At 46.7% G+C, this 12,686-nt stretch overlaps 1 protein-coding gene across 1 annotated transcript in view; it reads right to left on the bottom strand.

Annotated features, from left to right (window-relative positions):
• Positions 1-12,686, bottom strand: part of COL5A1 (collagen type V alpha 1 chain) — a 137,006-nt gene that overhangs the window by 46,993 nt on the left and 77,327 nt on the right. The window contains 8 exon segments of the mRNA XM_066332902.1: positions 2,619-2,663; positions 4,207-4,260; positions 4,784-4,837; positions 6,320-6,373; positions 7,560-7,613; positions 8,192-8,245; positions 8,955-9,011; positions 12,467-12,559. Coding sequence (XP_066188999.1) covers positions 2,619-2,663; positions 4,207-4,260; positions 4,784-4,837; positions 6,320-6,373; positions 7,560-7,613; positions 8,192-8,245; positions 8,955-9,011; positions 12,467-12,559 — 465 coding nt within the window.

Genomic DNA, 12,686 nt, shown 5'->3' with positions numbered 1-12,686 from the left:
AAATAATACAGACATTTTTTCCTTGAATGAGTTCCCTTTGAGCCAACTTTTTTTTTTTTTTCTTTTTAAAATTATTTAATCCTAATTCATTAGTTTAACCCTGTAACCCACACTCTTTGCTGCCAAGTCATTCCAGCTGGGAAGTTGGGAAATATGAACCTGATAACACCAATGGATCATCCCAAAAAAATTCCCTCCAGAGTGAGATTTTGTCACGGACAATCCACACACCTCAGCGAAGACAAAATCCCATAAATGTACATTTTTAAATGTACATTTCTAGCATTAACAGCTCAGGATTTCTGCTCTCCTGGTGTTTTCCTTCCATCCCTGCCTTTCTCACCAGATTTGTCTTCGGGGGAATTGGTGGGGTTGGAGCATCACATGGAACAGGGAAACATGGCAGGAGAATTTGTATTCCTGCAAAGGGAATCTTTGGAAATCCCAGCCCTCGGGGAGGTTTGGAGTGAAAGGAAAGGGATGAGCACTCACTGAGAGCTCAGCTTTAAAGCACTGCCCCAATTCCCCACCGGGAATTTGGGATGGATGGAGCTCCATCCCTGCCATGGAGGAGAGAGAAAATCCTTCTTGATTGATGGGCAGTTTTATCTGTCTGCCCAAATATCCCACAGCCTCCTTTTTTGTGATGCAGAGAGGGCTGAGGAATTGAAATGAAATGTTACAGGGCGGAGGAGGAGATGTTAATGAAATGTCTTGTCTTGGAGGTCGTGGGGATTCAGATCGTGCAAAAAGAAATAAAATTAAATTGCAGCTTCCAGCAAGAACTGGATGAATCCAAAGGTCCATCCCAGCCACTGGAGACCTCCTGGGCTAAAGCCCTGCATGAATCCAGAGCAGAAACTCCACTGGTGAAGGCAGCTGGAAGGAAATGGAGCAGGATGAAGGAAAACCCATTTGGAAGCTCCCACCACTGGTTTCAGCCACACTTGGAATGACCTTCTCTTGGCTGAGGGCAGAGAAGACAAACCTCCAGCTTTAGGGTGTTTGTATTCACAGCAAAATTCCCTGTAAAGAAAATCCTGGCCATCCCAGAGGTTTTTACTCGTGCTGCTGAGACAAAAAATATAAATTTCCCTGCGTGTGTTACCCTCATTTAAGCTCCTCTTTTGTTGCTGTGTTACCTGAGCACATAAAGGCCTTTAAGAAGTTAATAAGCCATAATTTATTGCTTGGACATGTGCTAAGGAGATAGCTGAGTTGATTAATCTTTCCCAGAAGTTAATCAGACGTCTTGTCTATAATTTAGTTCCAGCCAGTCTGTAAATGCCAACCCTTCCCTCTCTCCTGTGAACTGTGTCCAGCAATTCCCATCAATTAATCTCAGGCCACCACGCTGGGCCTGAGCAGGGGAAAAGCAGAGATTTGGAGAGAAATGATGGATCACGTTCTTCTTTCCACAACAAAAGGGAACTGCAGCCAGGAGGAAACCAGCAGCCAACAACTGCACCACAGCCAGCCACCAGCAGAGCTTGCATTGCCAAAAATATTCAATATTGGGGGGAAAAATGCTTCTTCAGAGTGTTTAATTGATAGCTCAACTGGTTTGTTGTTGTTGTTGTTTTTTGTCGGGTTTTTTTGTTTGTTTTGTTTTTTGGTTTTTTTTGTTGTTGTTTTTTTTTAGTGGGGTTCTCCTTGAAAGCATTTCTTTGCCTTTTGGTCCAAAGAATTTGTCCAATGCCACTGAGATCACCAGCAGAGTTTGCATTGCCAAAAATATTCAATATTAGGGGGGAAAAATGCTTCTTCAGAGTGTTTAATTGGTAGCCCAACTGTCTGTTTGTTGGGGGTGGTTTTATTTTTTTAGTGGGGTTCTCCTTGAAAGCATTTCTTTGCCTTTTGGTCCAAAGAATTTGTCCAAGGCCACTGAGATCTCCTCAGTCCCCACTGACACCAGGAGTCCCCAGCTCCTCCTCCAGCTGCTCTGCAGCATGTGGGGTCCAAAAGCTGGCAAAATGCAGATTGAGGAGGTTTTGTGCAGGGTGTTGACCCCACTGAAGTCAGATATAAAAGTCTCCTGGAGCTCAATCCTGCCAGGATTTCATCCTGAGGTTTGTGCCACAGCCCAGGGCAAAGTGTGTGGGAGCTCTGAGGATGCCACTGCTCTGAGACAAAACCCTTTTCTCACTGGAATTTCCTCACAAAAACTGTATTTTGTATCTATTTATCACACGTAATTTCTCCTCCACCCTGGTTACCTCAATCCCAAACCAGGCAGAAGGATACAGGCAGGAAAAATGTGACACTAATCTAAGTTTTACATCTACAGTTAGGATTTTTTTCTGAGCAAACAAAATCAATGAGATTTTTTTTTCTTTTTCATCCAAGAAAACCAAAGATCCCCCCAGTCAAACGAACAAACAAAAGAACTCCCACCTTTGTGGGAGCGAAAATAAATGAAAATCATTAATGAAAATTAGCAAAGCAGAGTTATTCCAGCACAGCCACTCTCCAGCTGTTCAAGCTGACTTCAATCCCTGCAGGATCTCAGGGTGAAGCTGCCCCATGAGAGCCCTAAAAAACGACTTTTTCACCCTAAAAATGCCTTTTCCACCCCGAATCCCTGCCCCAAGCAGAAGCCAAAGGAAGGGGATACTCACAGGTTCTCCAGGAAGACCTCGGGGTCCAACTTCTCCATCATCTCCCTGGGCAGCAGCAGAGAAAGCAGCAAGAGACAGAAAAAAAAATTGGTTTTAATTCAGTCACCTCACAGAGCTTTTTGTCCTTTTTTTAAATAATATTCACCCAGAAAAGCAGCTCCCCTGGAGGACTGGGAGGGTTTGGACTGACCTTGGAAGGCTGAGGATTAAAATTGAGTTCACCAGGGACTAGAAAGGCCTGAGGACAGGTCAGAATTCCTGCTGGTGTTTAGGAAGGTGGATTTTGCCACCAGACACAGCTCAGGGCAGGTGAGACAACCACCACGAGATCTCACACTGAACTGGATGGCAAAGCAGGGTGGGGATGGGATTTGGCAAAACTGGAGCTCAGATAAACCAGGAAAAATGGGATCCTTCATCCCTCCTCTCCCATCTCCTGCTGGACACCCCAAAATTCTCCGGTGGTGCTTTCCCCTGAGCTGCTTTGAAATCACCCCAAACGTGAGGCTCCCTCAACCCTTGGAAATTGAGGATTTATCCCTCCTCGTGCTGATCAATCCCTGCTCTCCTCCCTACTCCTGCACATCTGGAATAATTTCTTTTCCCTTTTGGGATTCCAGTTCTGCCTCTCCTCCTTCCCCGTCCAGCTCAATCCCAAAGAACTTCATTTACACCATAATTAATTAACCCACCCCAGCCCTGAGACTTCCAAGGAAAACACACAGCCCCAAAGTGGGAAGAAACCATCGTGGGGAGGGATCAGAGCTGGTTCCTCAGGTTGAATCACAAGAAAATCTCAGCATTTTCAAGCTCTGCCCTAAAACCAGAGCTGTGATCCCTTCGGCTGGGCTTTGCTAAAGGATTTCCGTCACTGAGTGAAGGAGAAGGGAACAGTTTAATCTTTGATCCCCGCCTCTGGCTGGAATTCCTGCTCCCCAAATCTCTGGGTTTGGGTGCTGCCATCCTCTGGGTTTTAGAAAATCCAGAGAGATCATTTCTTCATGTTTTTCTCGTGGTGGTTTTTTTTTTTTTTTTTTTTTTTTTTTTTTTGGGGGGGGGGTTCTTTTTGGGGGTAGGGGGCACTGAGTGGTTTATTTTGGGGTTTTTTGGGGGGTTTGGGGTTTTTTTTGGTTTTGTTTTTGTTATTTTGGGGGTTTCTTGGGGGTTCTTTTGGTTTGTTTGGTTTGGTTTTGGGGGCTTTTTTGGTTTGGTTTTTTGGTGTGTTTTGGTTTGGCTTTTGTTTTTTTTTTTTTTTGTTTTGGGTTTGGGGTCTTTTTTTTTTTGAGTTGTTTTTGGAGGTTTTTTTGGTTTGGTTTGGTTTTTTTTTATTTCGTTTTTTGGTGGGGGTTTTTTGGGTTTTTTGGTGGGGTTTTTTGTTTGGGTTTTTTTTTTTTTTTTTTTTTTAACAAAACCTGAGTTTCCTGACCAAATCTTTCAAGCCAAATCCTTTTCCTCACTCCATCTCCCATCTCCCTGCCCTGTTCCCCTCCCAGGGAAGGCTCAAGAACCAGGAGCTCCAGCCTGATGCTGCATCTGCTCCTCATTTCCAGGTTTTTTTTAGGAATTCTGGATCCCCAGGCAGACTCACCCTCTCTCCATCCTCTCCAGGAGCCCCTGGGGGGCCGTGGGGGCCCGGCTCACCCTACGAAAACAAAAAACAAAAAGGCAGAAAACACTTCAGGAGAAATTCCAAACCCTGTGGCAATATGGAAACCAGTGGGGAATGGTGATGAGCCATTTGGTGATTTGATTTTTCTCTCTGTGCTGGAGGTCCCCGTGCCCTCAGAGCTGCCTCTCCCTCTGCTCCCAGCCCTCCAAAATAACCGCCTCTCCCCGTTTGCTTTTTCCCTCAATTTTTTAAATTATAAACCCAAGAGTTTGAACACATCATCATTTCAAGCAATTTCCACCCACCCGCCAGCGGGTTTTGCCTCTTGCTTTTTTTTTTTTTTTTTTTTTTTTTTTTTTTAGGCTGTACTTTTAAGGTGATTTTTTTCCTCCCCGTTCCCATTTGGAGCATTCCTGGGGGGATTTTTTTTTTGCAGATTTTGAGATGGGAATGCTGCTGGGGACATTGATCCTCTCCTGTGCCTCATCCCAGCCTCTTCCTCCTCCTCCTCCTCCTCCCAAGGTTTTATCCCAGCCCAGAGTGGAGGAAAACTCACCCTGTTTCCCTTCTCACCAGGCAAACCAGCCAAGCCATCAAAGCCTCGGTCACCCTGAAAGCAAAAATGGATTAAAAACCCGTATTTCCAGCTGTATTTGAACACCCTTCCCGTTTGTTTCCTTGCTGTGTCAAGGAGGGAGAGATTTTTCTCCCTCAGACGTTTCCCTTTCATTCAGATGATCTCAAAGTTATGGGTTAAAACAAGGAAAAAAGGAACTAAAATCTCCAAGTTGTTCGGAGTTGAACCCTTCCCTCTTCCCCCAGTTTGAAATGTTTTCCAATGTGGATTTCAGAGTTTCTCTGGGTGACTTTTCCACGTCTCTTTTAGGCAGATTCTCCTTAATGTGATGATTTATTTCGTTTTAATTCCGTGGAATTAAAGGACCACGAGGAGAGAACTGTGCTGACCCCACACCTGCCAGCGGGTCCCCTGAGCTTTCCCACCATCCCACACATCCCTCCAAGGGCAGAAATAGAGCTAAATAATAAATTCTGGACAGGGAGGAGTTCTTTCCTGAATGCCTCAGCCCCTTGGAGCAGAGAGGACACAGAGAGGTGCAAATCCTGGGTGACACCCAATGAAGCAACACCGAGGAGAGAGGAAAAATCCCTTTTTTTTTTTTCCTTGTAAAGGAGCAAACCGCGTGTAGTTTATATATTTATGGCAGGTGATTCTCTAAAACAGCTCCTCCCTCTCCCAGCTCCTTCACCTCTCAGCGGATTGAGCAGTGGGGTTTGACCTCCAGCCCTCTCCTGGAGCATCTCCCTGCCTGAGCTCACAGGGAATTCCCTCGTTTTTCCATCCCCTTCCTCCCTGGCAGCCCCCCCTGGGAGGGCACAGCCTCGTTGATTAAAGCACTTCCCAGGTAAATGATTTGTGTTTTCCCTGCTCCATCTCCAACCTCCCTCATCTCTCCCAGCCTTAATTATCTCCATAACAAAGTGCTAAAAACCATCTAAGGCACCATTCCTTGGGCAAACTTTCCCTGCCTTCCCTTTCCAGCAGGAGCAGGAATTCTCTCCCGCTTGGTCATTCCAGCAGATCGCAGAGGAATGAAGGGATTTTGTCTCCAATAATTAAAAAAATAATAAAAAATAAATAAAATTTACTGGGGATTAAAATTCCTCCCCACATCTCCGTTTCCTCACCCGGTTCAGAGGTGGTTTTTTTTTGGTGGTTCTACTCTAGAGGCTTTCCAGCCACTCCTTGGTGTTTGCTTTTTATAATTGGGATTCTGAAGTGTTTGTTCTACAGCTGCAGCGTATTTCACCCAGCGATTAAAAAACGTGGCATTAAAAAAAAAAAAAAAAAAAAACACCCAAAGAGACAGGAAAAGAAAAGAAAAGAAAAAATTCTATTCTGCCTTCCAAGAGGGTGTTTAACTTGTCTCTTTTAACTTCCAGGAGTTCACAGGAGCCTCTTCAGCATGTCACAACCTGCTCCAAGCTGGGCTCCTTCTTCATGAGTCCCTCAGCTCATTCCTGCTGGAAAAGAAGGTGCAGATCTCCCAAATCCATAAAAACCCGGCGTTACCTTTGGTCCTGTCTGGCCTGGCATTCCCCTGGCGCCGTCACTGCCAGCTCGTCCCTGCAGCAGAGAACACACCAAAGTCACACCCACAGGTGACACAGGGACAGCCAGGGCTGGGAGAGGGGTCACTTAAACCAGAGGGAGGGGTTAAATTTAGATTAAATTAAAGGTTTCAAGTCAGGCAGGGGAGGGAAAAATCCCAGCTCTGTGTTTAGAGAGGTGGGAGACAAATGGCAGCGAAGCCACTCCACTCCATGGGCCACTGCCGATGGGTTTTGTGTGGAAAAATGATCTCCCAGCAGGTTTTAAGGGATGCTAACGATGATGGAAATGGGAGTTTCTGTTTCAGGGAAGGCAGAAGTGGGTCTGGGTTCTGCCCTCCCAGATTTTAACTCTCCTCCTCATTTCTGCCCTCACAGTTTTAAACTCCTATCCTCATTTGTGTCCCAAATTTTAATTCTCGTCCCTGCATCCTCCCAAATTTTGACTCCCATCCTTTTTTGCCTCCTCTCAGTTTTCAACTCCCATCCTCATTTTGGTCCTCCCAAATTTTAATTCCCATCCTTGTGTCCTCCAAGGTTTTAACTCCCACTCTTGTGCCCACCCAGATTTAACTCCCATCCTGATTTGTGTCCTCCCAAATTTTCACTCCCATCCTGGTTTGTATCCTCCCAAATTTTAGCTCTCCTCATTTGCATTCTCCTGAATTTTAACTGCCATCCTTCTGCCTTCCCAGATTTTCATTCCCATCCTTGTGTCCTCACAAATTTTAATTCCCACCCTCCTGTCTTCTGGGATTTTAACTCCCATTCTCCTGTTCTCTGAGATTTTCACTCCCATCCTTGTGTCCTCCTAGGTTTAACTCCCACCCTCCTGTCTTCTGGGATTTTAACTCACATTCTTCTGTCCTCCAAGATTTAACTCTCATCCTTGTGTCCTCCCAAATTTTAACTCCCATCCTCCTGTCTTCTGGGATTTTAACTCCCATTCTCCTGTCCTACAAGATTTTAACTCCCATCCCTCTGTCCTCCCAGATTTTCACTCCCATCCCCGTGCCCTCCCAGGTTTAGCTCCCACCCTGGTTTGTGCACTCCCAGCTGGATGCAGCCTGGCTGAGCCCAGCCTGGCCAAGGGCCGGCTCTTGCGCAACGCCCTCGGTGCTGAGGAATTGTTTGGCAGCGGGAGCAGCTTCCAGCAGGAATTGCAGCTCCTGCCTGGTCAGCACAGCTGCCAGGACACTCACCCTGCGGCCTGGCTTTCCTGCTGGACCGGGAGGGCCTTGGATGCCTCGTGGACCCTGCGAGGAATCGAGGAGAGAGGAAGAAATGTCACCTCAAAGGACCACGAGCAGACCCACAAGTGACCAGTGCCCACATCAGGCACTGCTGGGGCTCCCAGGGCTCCAAAATGAATCCCTGGAGCAGATCCTGTGGTTCCAAACACACGGGGGAGGGTCAGGACTGAGCATCTCCAGACAGGAATTGTGGCCATTTATCCATGAGGAAGATTTTGCAAGCACGTGGTGGAGATGCGTCCCATAAATCACTTCCCTTGCCATCAAAAAATGGGAACTTTCCCTTAATGCAGGATTTAAGGCCTGGAAGAACAATATCCTGAGCATTAGTGAATCTTCCACACTTCAGATTATTTTTTATGCCCAGGACTCCTCCAGGGGTGTTTTTCCAGGAAGGGACCTGCAGAGTTTTGCTGGTTTAAAGCCATTCCAGAGCCTGCATTCGGACACCTGAGGGACATTTCCATGGCAAACGTGTTCCCACAGCTCCCTGCTTCCAGCTGGCCCAGGGTGACTGAATCCCTGATTCCCAACAGCCTCTCAGGCTGCTCCAGCCTTCCTTCCCCCAGTTCCACACTCACCTGGGGTCCCATTTCTCCAGCTTCTCCCTTCAGTCCTCCACTGCCCGGGGGTCCCTTTGGACAGAGAAGAGGATTTATTGTATTTCTCCTCAAGACAGCCAGAGGGAAGCTTGATACCACGTTAAGGAAAAGCCATTCATGGATCCAGAGCCCACAGGGAGCTGGGTTGGCTCCATCCTCACCAATTCCATCATTCCCAGTTCCATCATTCCCCATCTCCATTCCCCCCAGCTCCATCCCCACCAATTCCATCCCCACAACTCCATCATTCCCTAGCTCCATCCCCTCCAATTCCATCACTCCCCAGTTCCATCCCACCGATTCCATCCCTCCAGTTCCTTCCCCTCCAATTCCATGTCCCCAGTTCTATCTCTCCAATTCCATCCCTGCAATTCCATCCTCTCCAATTCCATCCTCTCCAATTCCACTGTTCAAATTCCATCTCCCCAATTCCATCAATCCCCAGTTCCATCAATCCCCAGTTCCATCCCACTAATTCCATGCCCCGAATTCCATCCCACCAAATACACTCCCCCCAATTCCACCCCTACAGTTCCATCTCCTCCAATTCCATACACCTAATTCCATTAGCACCAGTTCCATCCCCCCCCAGTTCCATCCCCGCCAATTCCATCCTCTCCAATTCCATCCCCAGTTCCATCACTCCCTCGTTCCATCTCCTCAATTCCATCTCCCCAATTCCATCCCCTCCAGTTCCATCCCATCACTTCCATCCCTCCCCAGTCCCAGTCCCAGCACTCACCATGGGGCCCGGCCGCCCCGTCAGGCCCATGGGCCCCGCAGGTCCCCTCAGTGCCAGCTGCAGCAAAGGACAAACACTGGGGTCACTGGGGGCCACCACTGTGCCACCAGCCACGGCCCCCTCCACACCCCCAGCCCACAAACCCTTGGAGCAATGTCCAAATCCCCAAGGAATTCCAGGCGCTGGCCCACAGCTGTTGGGTTCCATTGGGAAAACAACTCTTTCAGTGGATTTCCCATGGGAAAACAACTTCTTCATTGGGTTTCCCATGGGAAAACAACTTCTTCAATGGGTTTCCAATGGGAAAACAACTTCTTCATTGGGTTTCCCATTGGAAAACAATTTCTTCATCGGGTTTCCGATGGGAAAACCATTTCTCCTTGCCCGGATTTGCTGTGGCTGCCCCTGGAGCCCTTCCTGGAAGTGTCCAAGGCCTAGCTGGACAGGGCTTGGAGCAGCCTGGGATCATGGAAGGTGTCCCTGCCCATGGAAGTGCTGGAATGAGCTGGGCCTTCAGCCCCCTCCCAACGCAAACCATTCTGTTATTCTATAAAAGCCCCTGGACTGCCCATGAATCTGCTGAGAGGACAAAATTATTTATGACCCCACTTCTGTTCAGGAGAAAATTTTTTTTTGTCTTTCTTTATTGTCCTGGTGGTTCAATTTTAGTGGAATTTTCTCTGTTTTGTTTTTTGTTGTTGTAGGTTTTTTTTGTTATTTCTTTTTGGTTACTACTTAACATCCTCCAAACTGAGCTCCAATTCAACCCGAACACAGGGGGCTTTTAGCTCCATAATTAAGGAGTCGTGTTAACTGTGCATCAACCCAGTAATTTCCATGGTGGGAAATGGAGCCGGGCCATGCTTTAAAAACACCCCTCAGACAATTTGTTCCCTCGTGACAATCCAACACTTCCAAAGCGCTGTAATTATCTGTGTACTCCGGTAATTAAAAATCTACCCAGTGATTGCGCTTGGAATGGCAGAAATATTGCACAAATGCTGGGTTCTGTGGCATCTTTTTACAACACCCCATTAAAAGGGAGATGCTCTGAACCACTGCTGGCTGCGACAACGCTCGGTGCCTAATGAAAGCCAAATTTTAAGGGGATAAATCAACCTAATAATGCAATTAGCAGCAGTGATAACAAGAGAAACAGACCCACAAAAGGAAAAAGGTTATTCTTGCTGCAGGACACTGTTCTCCAGTCCTGTCATGTCCTGTAGCTCCTCACAAAAAAGACATTTATTTCCCTCTCCGCGTCATGGTTTTCAGCCAAAATGGTGAAGTTCACAAAAGAATTGATTTTTTTTTTTTGTCCTTTCTAGAAATGTTACGCTTTTTATCTGCAGTCCTAAAGTTACCCAGGATTTATTTGGGTTTTAATTTTTTTCCCCCCCAAACTTGATAATTTAAATTAAAAAGGGGCTTTGAATGAAGAGAGGAGGTTCTTTATCTTTTTGGTAAATCCCAATTTTCAGTAGGCAGAAGGTAAAAAAAAAAAAGAACAAAAGCAAAGAGTTGGAGCCAGCAGATGCTTCTCATGAAGCGTTTATCAGGTCAAACTCCCTATTTCCCAGGGAAATAAAATGCTGATGGAAAAACGCTGGGCAGGCTGGAAATTAAGACTGACAAGGTAACACCAGGAACATAATCCAGGACATTATTGGCAGCACAAGGTTAATGGACAGGAAAATGCAGTGGCTGGGGGCATCAGGACTCTGCCTGAATCTGTAAAATAGGATATTTTTTTTTTCCTTTTGGAAAAGGGGAGCTGGATGGAAAGCAGAAAATTCCCAGCTAAGGCAAACAGCTCGTGAAAAACCCAACAGGGGCAGGTGCCACCAATGGGGGGGGATCCCAACGGATTTTACCCCATCTAAGGGTGAAATTAATAGAGTTGTAAAATAAAATAATATTGGTTATAAAGATGACAATAAATATAATAATCTGCATTATATTGGGAAAAAAATTTAGGTTATTTTAGCCCCCAAAAAATCCAGTGTTAAAGCCTGCAAGTGACCAAGCAGCTCCACCCACACACCCCAGCTGCAGCCAGGCGTGGGCTCTGGACCTGTCCCCAAATAAAACAGCCCCAAAGCTGTGACCCTTTGGGAATTGCCACCCTAAAAACATTTTCTCCTTCATGGTAAGGGTGTGTTTGCAGAGAATTTGTCTCTTTGGGGTGAGATGGGCTCAAACAGAGCAGTTTGGGAATTGTGGGGCTCCCCCAGCTCCTCCTGCAGCTCTGGATTTTAATGTCCGTGCTCAGGAAAGCTCCCACGAGCACCCAGGGACGAACAATTTCAGAGCTCCACTGGCTGAAAATGAAGTTCTATTTTGAACAGATGAGTGCAAAGCCTTTTCCACTGAGGTGTCCATCCAGGCAGGGAACAGGAGCTGCACTGGGAATGTGCCAGTCTTGTTCCACCAGCGAGCCAGGGATGATTTGGACATCAATCAATAAGGTCATCCGAGGAAAGAAATGTTCCAGGGATAGTCACCGTGTATTCCCAAATAAATACATTAAATTACAAAGCTGCCTGCTGAGATTCTGGGAGCTGGGCACAGCTTCCCTCTGTGACATTGGTTTCATTATTAGGGTTTACTGGGGGGAAAACCATACAAAAATGACAAAATGCTTTGAGCCTCCAGCTGTTCATAGGGACCCTCAAAATACAAATACACAGAAGCCAGCAGGTCTGTGTGGCCACTGCCAGGGGTCTGCAGGAAATTAAACCCAGTTTTCCATCAGCTGGAGCCTTCTGGCTGTCAATAAAAACCCAAATCACACAGGTGAGAAGTCCCACCACCAGCCCTAGGACGAGCATGCAGGGAGGTGAGAGGTTTTATTCTGCTTTTGCAGGCACCTGCTGAGAGTCACCCTGTTGGAATCCTGGGCACTGAGAATTCCAGACTTTCTGTGCTGACAGGCACTAACCCCCCAGCAAACACTGCAGTGACCTGAGGCCGTGGAAAAGGCTCCCAAAATTGAGTGACAGCCCTGGGAATGTGGGTGTGGGGTTTGGATAGGAGTGTGTGATATCACAGGGTGGAAAACTTTCGAGTTTAAGGGTTTAGAATATAGTAATATAGATATAAAGCAAGATGGAGGATTTAGGGCAGAGGCTGAGTCCTTCTTTTTCACCTTCTTCTTCACAGGTCTGGGTGGGATTTTGTAATTGGGTAGCAAAATCCGCATTGCGGGTGGTTGCTTATTGGGTTAAAAGTAAAAAATAATTCAGGTGTCATTTCTCAATTGGACAATTTACCCTTAAAAGACCTTGTAGAGAGGGAAATAAAAGCCACTTCTAGTCTGTTAGCTCAAAGTGTGGCAGAACTCACAACTTGTGAGGCTGTAACATCAATAAGAGTTAACAAACATCTGAGTCTGAACAGGACCATCTCTCGAGCATTTAATCCCAACTCTGGCAGAAAAGATTAAAAAAACACATTTAACAGTGCCCTGTGTGAGGACCACGACCTTCAGCACCCCAGCTGGCAGCACTCACCCTGGCCTGCTGCAGGATGGCCTGGGCTTGTGCCTCCTGTGCCGACACCATGGGTCCCTTGGAGCCGGCATCGCCTCCTCCGCTGAAACGGAACTGGTGGGAGCAAGGTGGACAAGGCAGGTCAGGGCTTCTGTCCCCACACCCTTGTCACAGGCAGGTAGAAGAATTAGAAAGGAAAGGACTCATAAAATCTGTTAAATTAATAGCCAGCCTGTCATTT

This window comes from Sylvia atricapilla, chromosome 19 (assembly GCF_009819655.1).
Source record: "Sylvia atricapilla isolate bSylAtr1 chromosome 19, bSylAtr1.pri, whole genome shotgun sequence".
NCBI classification, from domain to species: Eukaryota; Metazoa; Chordata; class Aves; order Passeriformes; family Sylviidae; genus Sylvia; species Sylvia atricapilla.
This window is presented reverse-complemented; position numbering and strand designations above follow the sequence as displayed.